This window comes from Opisthorchis viverrini (genome assembly GCF_000715545.1).
Source record: "Opisthorchis viverrini unplaced genomic scaffold opera_v5_316, whole genome shotgun sequence".
Taxonomy (NCBI): Eukaryota; Metazoa; Platyhelminthes; class Trematoda; order Opisthorchiida; family Opisthorchiidae; genus Opisthorchis; species Opisthorchis viverrini.
The window spans coordinates 241,865-253,922 of NW_008751971.1; the positions used below are offsets into that span (position 1 = coordinate 241,865).

Below are 12,058 nucleotides of genomic sequence, written 5' to 3' on the forward strand. Positions count from 1 at the left end.
GTCGTTGCCACCCACTATCGTTAGTTTTACCTAAAGTCCACATTGCTGTACTGTGCCAAGTACCGCGAAATAGGCCAGATTTGTTCTGGTTATCTGAAAGAAGTATGGTGTATCTCTAGGATCTATCGTAGTGAAGTGTTTGTTCAAGTATTGTGGTTTCCACTGCGCTTGGTGTATCTAGAGGATTGTCCTGATGTGGCAGAGTCTTGATTTGTCTCCTGCAAATGTGTTCAATCACTGGTGATAATAACTTCTAAAGTTCTTTCCCACAGCAGTTCTTTCCGAAGAAAGTATTTTTGAAGTGTAGTCGGTCCCTTTCGGGAAGTCAAAGTACCTTTCTATGCATCGATGTCGTGGATTTGAATTCCCTGCCCCTGCGGGAACTGGTCTCAAAGATTTGACCTAAAACAACTTCTTGGAGTGATTTTTATGCCCAGTGCGTGAGGAGACTTCAGCGTTTACCGATTTATACTTTCTGCGAAAGCAAGCCCAGTTTCAACGCTTCCTTAAATGCAAGCTTTCAGACTGAATGAAGTCAAACCTTCCGTTTGCTGGTAGATTAATTGGAACGCACTGGCCCCGCATGTCAGATATCGGAAATCCGAACCCCATTAAGGCCACAGAGATAAATTACTGATGAGCTCTAATAAGAGTGAAACTCGCGTCCAGTGGTTGTGCCGCTTGGTTTGGACTCAATGAGGTAATCGCACGAGGACGGGGGCAAGGCAGTTCAAACGGGGGGGAGGATATGAGAAGTGATTGTAGTGACAGACACGTCGGTGTCTAATTCTCTCTACAGTCTTTCTGTCAGTCACCAGGCGGATAACTGCTATATTGTAAATACCTCAGAGACCTTGAGAGCTGTTGGAGAACAGTGACCACAGCGTCCAAAGTTTTCAGTGGGAAAATTACTCTGAAAGTAGTATTGTATGAAAAGATGTTGTACTACAGTGCAAGATCAGAATCGCGTCTCCGAACTATAGGTATTGTTAGCGGAGAAATGATACACCATAGAGAACAGATAATCCTGGATTTTTGGAGACAATTTTTTCGTGAAAGGTGATTTTTGGGGTTGTAGGGAACTCAACCGTCAATTGCACACGATCGTAACATGTTTCGTGGTTTTTAAGCAAGTTCTCGCAGCGGATAGTTGCCCACCGCTTTGAACAGAACTATTCAAGCCCGGTAACCAGTAGAGCTTCGCCGTTTACATTCAATAAACGCAGAGCTAAAGGCACAGAACGATTCTAACGGACACCCTTACTTGATTGATGTGGCTTCCACGGTGTATGGCCCTTTGGTCTGCAGTTCTGTGGTGTGGTCTAGTCCTTTTCACTATCTCTAGTCTCAACAATAGACTCACTTGCACAGCTGTTTGGTCTCAACTGCAAACTCAACTGAACTTCTTGTTTGTAGTTATCCTTCAAGTAAATGAGCAGTTGCCTTCAAGGAAATGTACTCTGATATCTCGAGTGTCGTATCACTTGAAACATGACTCGGTCTGTGTGCAGTGCATTTAGTTGAAGAATGTCACAAACGAGAGGTTCAGTGGGTATTCAGATGTGTTTTCCGTGAAAAAGGAATCAGTGGGCAAGTGAATATAGTTATTGCGTATTGGATTCGATTAGAATATAAGGTTGACGAAAACTCGAGGAGTTCGCCTACTTGATGTGCCACATTAAGGGTGAAATCGGTCCTGGTCTGTCCAGCAATTCTCAGCAACCTTATGAACAGTGTATTCAAGATTTGAAATCACTTGTTCATGTCTCCAGAGCGACGTTCAGACGAACAATGATGAACAGCCCTGATGTTCCTCATATATTTTCTGGTAGGGAATTCTGAAATTTATGTATTTGGCCGATCCGATGTTCCACGCCCGTATGAGGTATCTTTATTTCCAAAGTACTCCAGCTATAGTTAAATAAATATAGATTCATTTGAATATCCTTTAAACCCAAGGATGCAATCGGTGACTGTATCACTTCCATCTCACCCGTTATTGTGGGCTAAAGAAAGTCGTTAATCAAATGGATGATTGCTTTCCAAATACTGTGGCTCCTGAAGATAATAGGTCCATTTCTAAGTTGGTGGTAGAGAACATAATTTGTGTTAATTACTGACAGTCGTATGGGTGCCAAAGAAATATTTCGCTTGTATCAGTAAAAATATTGTGAATACACTCAGTTTCACGCTAATTTCGTTTTAACGGGACACTTGACTGAATCCCAGCTGAGCTCCTCATTCATGGTATTCTTCAACTGATTGTGTAAGTAGAACATAAAATTGATGGAAATTTGGGGAACGCGTCTACCTGAAACGGGTGGTGGGCTGTCGTAGGGTTTTTTTCAGCAAAATAACCCTATTCTCCAAGACTTTACTCAGTCTGGTCCAAGACAAGTAAGCTTATTTTCAATATCTTCTTCAACTCGTTTATGCATTGTTTAATGCGGAAGAAATTCGCAACTGATTCACTGCGGTTCACTTTTTTATACATGATGAATAATGCGTTTGAAGTATGATCAGCCGTCAAAAAATTATCTCGAAAATGATGCTAGTGCACTCCAATAGCTGCTAAAATGTTTTAAAGTGTGTTGTGGCAAAGTTATTTTTATAGGTGAGACATTCTACTCTCCCATACTTGCACCTGTAACATCTTAGTCTTCGGAGTGTTTTTGAAATGATCTAGTGGTTTAACGCAATGCGAATCAAGGCCAGAGAGAACAGGCTACTAAAAAGAGATGGCGTTGGGATCAACGCAAGGGAACGCAGACCACAACTAAACAATGATCACAAACGGACCAATGGATTCACTAAATTCGTTACACCTCAAGTAGCCAATCACGTTAGAAGATATCACATGGCCTTCGAATGCTATATAAACGCACACAGACAAGGAAGAAGCACCCGCCCAACTGCGCACTGATGATATTTCCTCGTACGGTGATGAAACGTTTGCAAGCCAGTTGTCAAGCTCGGCGAATTGATCAACAGCCACCTGACCAACAACCAATCCTTCTCAGAAAACTTTCTTGATTGCTAGCACCATTTGTCCCTGTGTTTCCTTCTTAAAAACGGTCTTGCTTTGGGAAAATAACTTTAAGGAAGTGCAAGACAACACCATAGTTCTATAAGACTTGAATACCGCCGTATTATTTTTGATATCCAAAGGAGGCTATAAGGACAGAATCGGTAATTCAGCCTGATAAATAGTGTACCTATGATAGATTTGTGTTGCTTCGAAAGCTCCACAGAGTAGAAAGCCAAACCGAAATAACGTGGGTCATGACCGAGGCAGGTCACACCGAACGAGGAAGTTTTGGCTGCTACGATCTAATTCAAAAGTCCTGCGGTATTCAAAACGGTGATTGGTTATCATTCTTTGAATGCTTAATGGACAACTTCTGGCGGGAAACAACTGTTTAACTGACAACCTTCGAACAGCCATTCATGGGCCTGTATTCAGTCTTTTACGCATTTCTACTACCTAGTGCGGGTGAACTCGAAGCCTAAGTTATTCGTATCATCGTGAAAAAACCAGAACAGTTGTGTTCAGGATAGGATAGGGACTGGAAAATAACAGAGTACGATCAGAAGTAGCTCAGTCCCAAAAGGATCCCCACTTAGGGAGTATAAAATAGCGCTTTTCTAAGTTAGCTCTCAGTTTACGTCTACCAGGAAACTAGCTGACTTTGTAATCTTACAATTGCGAAATTTCGATTACTGAGGAAGAGTCAAAGGACAAAATAGCATGTGGCGAATTCAGACTTGGGTGTTATTCGCTGGTTAACTAAATTTATGGTCGTTTGAGGTAAAAAAAAACAGCAACTGAATGCGTGGGTTGTACGTTTTCAGTGGATGGATTTGGAAGCAGATAGGAAGCGGCTTTGTTTTTTTTCACCCTCTCAACTTAGCTCGCTTTGTGATACCGAGGGTGGGAACAGTTGTTTGTTGCCCAAGCTAACGCGCAGCATGTGTATTGACTTTGGCGAGGTGCACAGTAAATGCTTCACATCTGATTTGGCTTGATGCAGAGTAGAAACGTAGACAATACCATGCATTCGTTTCGAAAATTAAGCTTAGCAAATCTCCGAAGCCCTGCAGTCGGCCTTTTGAACAGGGTTTCATATAGAATTCAAAGGAGGGAAAAGTGGTTAGGAATGGGGAGATGCGTCTGCACCAAACCAGGCCAGTCTTTCTTGGGGTGGGGGGAACACAAATGCACTTGACCGAGGCTGAGTTGATTCACACTTCGCCGAATCGCTCTGTCATGTGCTATTCGTAACTCTTTTGACAGCAGTATTCGTGGTTTGGAAAACGCCAAGGTCAACAAAATGTACTGCAGCGATGCATAAACGAATCGCGGCTAAGGACCAGCTGGCTTGTGGGAATAGACGACTTTCAGTTAAACAAGTATTCGGAACGCCGAGCTGATTGCTGATGAAATTCAGAGTGAAACAATTGCGGCAGTTGACATTGCGATCTTATTTTCGTTTCTTCACTAAAATGATAATTCGCTATTTGCACAACATTGCTAATTTTTACCTCTGGAGCTGACCTTTTTCAAACTCACACGTGATAGTTCTGTTTGATCAAGCCATGTTTCCACTTCCTGCTTTTTTTAGTTCTCCAACGTACGAATTTTCTTTGCTTTAATGAACTGCAACAGATTACCTAACTGTGGTCCATTATGGACTCAAGGGCTGACAATATCCGTCAAGCTGAGATGAGGCTGCTGTAATATGACTTATGCATAGTTATGTTAGAAGCTAAACAGAGACAAATCACTACCTAGTACTTTCGCGTCTGAATGTTTCGTCAATTAAATTGCAAAAAGCGATCAAGAAAGTCTTCATGTTACAAGGCAAGGAGGGTTTCAACAGTGTGTACCATCAGACTAACTTGATTTTTTAAACCACTCTATCCGACTACAACTGTTTGATTCATTAAGTCGGATTTTCCTTCTCTAGTGACCTAATTCCATTCTCTTGTGCGTGTTTTCAGTTACTTGGCCGGAACCACACAAATAGATATGTCGGAATATGGTGGAACTGTAGCAATGCATAAGTTGAAGACATTGGTGTACATCCAGTTGCCATTGTGAAACTTGAGAGCTTCTGGTGCAAACGCAGGTCGCTTAAAGTCCTTTCTACACAGAAGCTGTGATGCTAATGAGAAGTTAGTATTGTTGAACAACCGAGAGACGCTGTACGAGCGATTGTTAGCAGCGCATATCTCAGGAAGCTCTAGGAAGTGCCGAACACTCTACGACCAGCCTGGTAGCTTGAACACCTAACCAAGTAGCTGCTCAAAGCTGAAATCTCCCCCTACTACTGAGTTTTGGTTCTGTCCAAACCAAAGACTAACCTGTACGCTACACATAACAGACCTAAAGAATGGACTTCCAGCCGGTGACTTTTCCCCGGTAACTTTTGCCCTCGTTTGAGAATGTCCGCGGACTATTTGGGTCTCCTTAATGGGTGCATACTTCAAAAGGATCATCCACCATCCTGCGTTAGAGCGCGCGATCAGTGTGACTGCTGTTCGTCTGACTGGCATTAACTCTAATCGTCTGCTTCTCACTCTCTGATAACTCAGGAATTTATTCATTATACTGTTCCAATATACTCAGAAGCTATTTATTTTAGTCACTCACTTTGTTGAGTAGACTCCTCATGTGGACCACTCACGAATCTCAAGAGAATCTCGGTCTTCTCGAGGGTGCAGAATACTTCCTCAAACAGAATTGTGAAGTAACAGCAGTTATTGTTCCGCATTCGGTTGATTGTGGAATGTCATATTGACCGTCGACAGTACTCACCAACGGTCGCCGATCTCTCTACCTTGCGGACAAGTGACTCAAATTAGGTTTATCGTTCCTTGCGTGAATGACCTCCAGATTTAGTTCTTTCCGAGCATTACAACTAACCTTTCGCCTGCCCAAATCACCATGTTTAAGAAAAATGAAGGGATCACATCGCACTCCCTTGATTCACTTTGAATAGGGTGGAGGGGATTTTGCTTATCCTTATATCAGGACCGTCGACGTTTTTGAAAACCGGCCTAATCCAAACAACTGAAGAAGGTCTGAATTTGATGCATAACTCTTCGCTAGTGGTACACAGTCACCGTCAGCAACAAAAAGTGTAAAGCAATTTATCGGGCCTACAGAGGTATAAGACACACAGACAGACTCAAGGCTCTGTGATGGCTTGCTGCTAGGTTGCGCACAGTTCATCCACCAATACTCGGGCTAACTTCACAAAAGTCAGAGTTAGAAACGATACTGCTGAATGACAGTGCATTCCTTAATTCTGAAATAGACCTCTAAATGTTTTACTTCGAAAAATTACAAAATTCCCAACGTTTTATTTTGCACTTCCTTTGGGGATGGTGTTTTGTTTCGCTGAGAAAAATCTAGGCGATTTTAAGGAAATCCGTAAAGTGAACTTTTGGGACCTCAAATCAAGAAATATTTTTTGATGGAAACCATGAATCTGTGTACTTAGAGTCGGTGGGTTCATTTTAGGATTCCTCACTCGTTTTGCCCTAATGTGACGAGCTTCTGGCTAGCTCAAGCTTGGAAAGGTAGCTGGTATGCGCAAACTAAGAATGTCGATGTATTAAATGCTGGGTATAATAAACACTCTATGGTTGGTGGACTCATGACTTTCTGACGAGACGTTTCAAGCTGTTGATAATAGGACCTCAATCCAGCTTGATGTTTGCCAGTGATGCAGCTTTCATATTCATTGTGGAACTAGGTTTTATGCTAATCATCAATCAACTTATTCAGAGGGTTCGACTATTGGCAGATACAGCCATCTCTTCAGGACACTTCCATTCGTATAAAGGCGAGTTTCCCGGAGGTTTCATATTTCCCATCGAGCAATACTTAGCGTAAAGTTTCTCCCCAAACAGAAGTTAGAGAGACGAATATACCCTATAACTACTTGCTTCTAGAAGAGAGATATGATAACATTGGTTAGAATGTTTTATCTGAATGGTAGTTGATCTTCGTGGGGCTTTGAAAACAGTCAAGTGTGAGTTTAGTTTCTGACCGAACATTATATTTCAGGTGCAGTCGGATCCCGAAAGGCTAAGCCACGTGAGACCCAAATTGCTTGTTGAAACTTACCATGGGAACGTAGCAGCACCTCGAGCTAGGAATAAGACTCAGCACAGGCCTACCGGTATCAAAGCGTGGAACTTCCTTAAGAAGACTAGATTACTATCAGAACAAACCATCTAGTACCAGATGATCTCTCTCTTCTGGAATAAATTCGGGTAGCAGTTCAACACTAAGGAGGACACAACTAACCCGCTTATCAAACAAGTGACCATTTGGAGAAAAAACCAAATAGCTCCAAAACCCATTTTTCTCAACTTTGATTGTACGTTGTAACACTGGTGACGGATACATCTCAAAAAATAATTAAGCCTGATGAGAATGCAAGTGAGTCTTTGGACGATTTTGTGATCGGTTTGTGAGTACCATTCACGTTTGCGTTAAACCTTTGGATGCCATTGATTTACATACAATTAATGGAATACGTACACCTGATGACACTTAAAACAATCCAGTGTTTAAGAGAATATAGAGTTTTGAGAGCGTCTGGGCGATTTTAACTAAAAAAACTAGAGAATACGGATTTATCGATCACCGTTATCTTGCCCACATCTAGTGCGAAGAGAATTCCTAACTTCTTGTGATGAAAGACCAACTCATGGCCTGTATAAGTCTGAACAACTCGAGGCGCTGGCTTATTATTCTTACTCTGTGGCTCACACGACATCTTTCTAAGACTTTGAACTGACAATTAAAGTGAGCTGCGTTGGTGAGGTGAAGGACGAATCGTTGGGAAACTCTGAACCTCATATGGGATATAAGACAAGACCGGTCATTCAGAAATCAAGCAATTTTTCTAGTTGATACATGAAAGTGAAAGGATATATGCCTGTCTCCAAATGCTATACTCAAATAAACGGGATCCAGCTAAATTGCAACACGTTTGTTTGTGCCTCTTGCGGAACATAGGAGAACTTACAGCAAGAGCCGTGGGCTCACAGAACACTTCCAGATTCAGCGTTTAGCTGTAAGCTACTTTACGTCACCCCTGTAAATAAGCTCATTGTTTTTTTAAGTCAAATCTGATGTAATTTGAAGTGACCAGGTTAGTTCTGTCTGCCATATTGATGATGATGTTGAACTCAGCTAGGCCTCAATTCTGGTAAATTATGACTGTGCGTTATAATAGCACCCACGATTCGTCGATCATCAGCGGCTTAATTGTACTGTCTATGATAAAGTAAACTGCAAAAAAGTCTGGTTGATTTGCGGGATACAGATATCGTGCACGAATATTGTCTCTAGGTCATTTCTTTCCTTTCTTCTTATCAAAAGTGCGGGCAAGGATAGAAGAGTAGAATGACAGTGGACCCAGAAGACACATTTGCGAAAGATTCATCCGATCCTCCCTTGTAAAAGTCATTGAACCACTTTGCCTTAGTCAGTGCGACTCAGATCTGAGCTCTAACAATAAACCATTCCTCACAAAAGTCGTAAATGACTTTCACCTTAAACCATTCAGGAGCGTTTAGCCACTCTTCACGCTGAGCACAAAAACTGGTTGTGGAAACCGATTTTACCTACTGACAGTCCCGGACCACATTTGATGGGCTGGTTCCCGTGAATATCGCCCAATCCGAATGGTTCGAATCGGCACGATAACAAGGAAACAGTCTTTGCGAGCATCCGTCAACAATGTTCGTAGTCCATAGGAAACCTGAGGGTATACCACTCAGCGTCAATGTCGGTGGAAAATATGAATTCAGTACCAACGGAAAGACTACTGGTATAAACGTACCTTACTGTATTATAATGGATTGGTTATGTTCCGACCACACAAAGCCTACATTGCTTTTTGAGCGAAGGAATTAGTGAAACAGTGGATAATGAATACTTCAGTTGAACTTCATAGTCGATAACTAAACTATCTATCTATCTATCTATCTATCTATCTATCTATCTATCTATCTATCTATCTATCTATCTATCTATCTATCTATCTATCTATCTATCTATCTATCTATCTATCTATCTATCTATCTATCTATCTATCTATCTATCTATCTATCTATCTATCTATCTATCTATCTATCTATCTATCTATCTATCTATCTATCTATCTATCTATCTATCTATCTATCTATCTATCTATCTATCTATCTATCTATCTATCTATCTATCTATCTATCTATCTATCTATCTATCTATCTATCTATCTATCTATCTATCTATCTAGCTAGCTAGCTAGCTAGCTAGCTAGCTAGCTAGCTAGCTAGCTAGCTAGCTAGCTAGCTAGCTAGCTAGCTAGCTAGCTAGCTAGCTAGCTAGCTAGCTAGCTAGCTAGCTAGCTAGCTAGCTAGCTAGCTAACTTGTGAGCGGAAGTGCGTTGCTGCGACTTTCGTTGTTGACTGAATAGCATGGAGGAATGTGAAGGATCTCAAAGCCCCTGTTCAAAAGTCAGTATATGTTTGACCTTTCCAACCATATAACCAGGTGACTGGCCGAACAAGGGTTTTTTTATATAACTGAGTAGAAATTTGAGCAACTGATGAGTGAAGGTACATAACGAAAGAATGCGGTTGTAAGATCCTAGTTTTCCTCTTCAGATTAGCCTGTATCATCAGTCCCAACACAGTGTCGAATATGATGCTGGGTTAACAGATGAGAAAGTTGTCAGTGGGGAACAGATGACCAAAAAAGCGGAATATACAACGGCCATAAAATCCTAGCCCACCCCATACGAGACAAAATCGGTCTTACGTGACCTGCCTGGTGTGTGAGACAGGGATTAGCCTAAATCGATTCAACATGCCTCATTTCTCCAACAAGACCGTCTTTTCAACATAGGAGTTGTCCATCTGTTATGAGTGTCCCAGTGAGTAGAATGTAAATACAGTTCTTCAATAATGCACTCACATATGGCCCTCTGTTTGTAACGTCTAAGTAGACCACCATATATTATATCCCAAAGCACTATTTGATGAACAGTCTTCCATCATATTTTCTGTAGTAATAGTTTGGTCTCTTGAGGGATTCCGGTAGATGTCAACTGATTCTGTGATAACGTGCCTACAAATTGGCAATCAAGTAAGAAATAAGCTTGAAAGAAATTGATGGACTAGGCCTCTACCCCAAGAAGGACGAGATCTGGGTAGGGTGTCCAGAAACTTCAGTGACCTTGTGAGCAGCTTTGAAAGTAAGACTATTGCTTTCGGCACCAGGGTACTTTTGGTACATTAGCGAACAAATGGGTATAATTGATGTCGAGTTTACTACCTCAAGTGAGCGTTGGTACTAAGTGGCTTTAATTCAGAATCATATTTCAGCTCATAATGACCACCTGTAGTGGTCATTATGTAGTAGTGGTCTCACCAGCTTAACCAACAGATCCGTATTGAACACCAGCCAACGATCGGAAACGTGTGAACGTGGAGAGATATTGGGATACCATATCAACGCCTCTTAATGCCTCGTGATTCATGATCATTCAGTACTCATTCACCAGTAAGCAGGCGAATCTGTGTGCAGTCTATCTGTCACTTCAGTTGTTCATACTAAACTGTCACATGTCTTGTTCAAAGAGGTTAGTAGTGTCTATTCTGACTGACGATCTGCCTGATGCATCACAATTAAGGTGATAAATGAGAGCGGGGTGTGACAAGGAAGTCACTTGCTGGTAAATATGTTTCGAGGGTATGGGTCTCATACACAGATGTAGTTGAAAGAGCAATAAAGGCTTATTCAGAGGAAACCGAATTTGTGAAGCACGTAGATGAAAGCATTCTAGTTGCTATTCAGTGAAAATAGTAAAGTTAGTGTACAAAACGCACAGCTAAGTGGAAGAAACACGTCTATCTCATCCTCTCTTACCCAGAGGAGCAAACGTGAAACTGTCATACATAAGGTTTAGATAAGTGTTGAGGACTAAAAGTTGCTGAAGATTTATTCCCTTCCCCGTCATCAGCTTGCATGTGAGAGACAATGTGCCAAAAACTGCGTGAACTCTTATGTTGTTTTTCGTTCAGTGGGGCGTTTTTCAAAAACAATAGCCTCATTTTTTCACCAGTAGTTTGGACAACTGAGATTTCGCGTCGACGGTGAATTTGTGGGTTAGTGCATAAAGGACGAAAGGTGTGTTTAACGTATGAAAAAGCAAACTGAGGTTATATCCACAAAAAACCTTCTACAAGTTGGTGGTTCAGTTCCACCTTTTCGCTCCATCACTTACCACTCTATTCCAGCTCTTTAGGAATACATAATCGGGTTACTCGAACTTCGGCTCCCAGAGCCAACCCACTGATCATAAATTCAGATCTCAGTGCTGGTTTAAAATAGGATATTCGGGTGCCTGATTTTGACCTAACATCCTAAAACGGTATGTTGGCTTCACATTGTGTGTTTGCAATTTATCAATGGGACTTTTTATGAATATGTATACCACTCTCTTATATTTTTTTTTGTTTTTCGGGGCCGCCTGCCCGAATTCCCATGCAGCTATCCTCATATTCCAGAGGTTTTAATCCTGTCTAAACAAAACCAAGCTAACAACCAAAGAAGACATTTTGTTTAAAAAACGCCGAATAACATACCTGATGATGGAGGCTAATAATTCCTCTGGTCAGTATCGGTATGCACAATCTTACCCATGTCTTCTAAGAGTTGACTGAGGTTTGTCAAGTAAGGATTTCTTCCGAAGTCATTGGTATAGGCAATTCGGTTTACGTGTAGTCAACTCCCGATGTCAAGTAATCCGTCCGTTATTTTGCATCCATGCAAGATGGAGGTCCGATGGGTTGTGATGAGGTCACTATGAAATCCTTTATAGAGAGAAACGTATGAGAAGGGTTGGGGCCCAAAAGGGCAAGTTCTTCTGATAGTATGTATTCGAACAATCCAGTCGCATTGAGGTCGAGCTCTTGCCCTCCCTGGGCACATGTTCCAGTGACGTTGCGTCTGCCGTAACTGGTTCGTCGTACCCAAGTGACGTCGCCT

General features: G+C 41.6%; 1 protein-coding gene across 1 annotated transcript in view; it reads right to left on the bottom strand.

Moving 5' to 3' along the window:
• The window catches only part of T265_09882 (hypothetical protein), a gene marked incomplete at both ends in the record, with an annotated part of 88,144 nt that extends 76,431 nt beyond the window's left edge, over positions 1-11,713 (bottom strand). The window contains one exon of the mRNA XM_009176089.1: positions 11,710-11,713. Within this exon, the coding sequence (XP_009174353.1) occupies positions 11,710-11,713 (4 nt within the window). The remainder of the gene's footprint in view (positions 1-11,709) is intronic.
• Between the last annotated feature and the right edge of the window lie 345 nt (positions 11,714-12,058).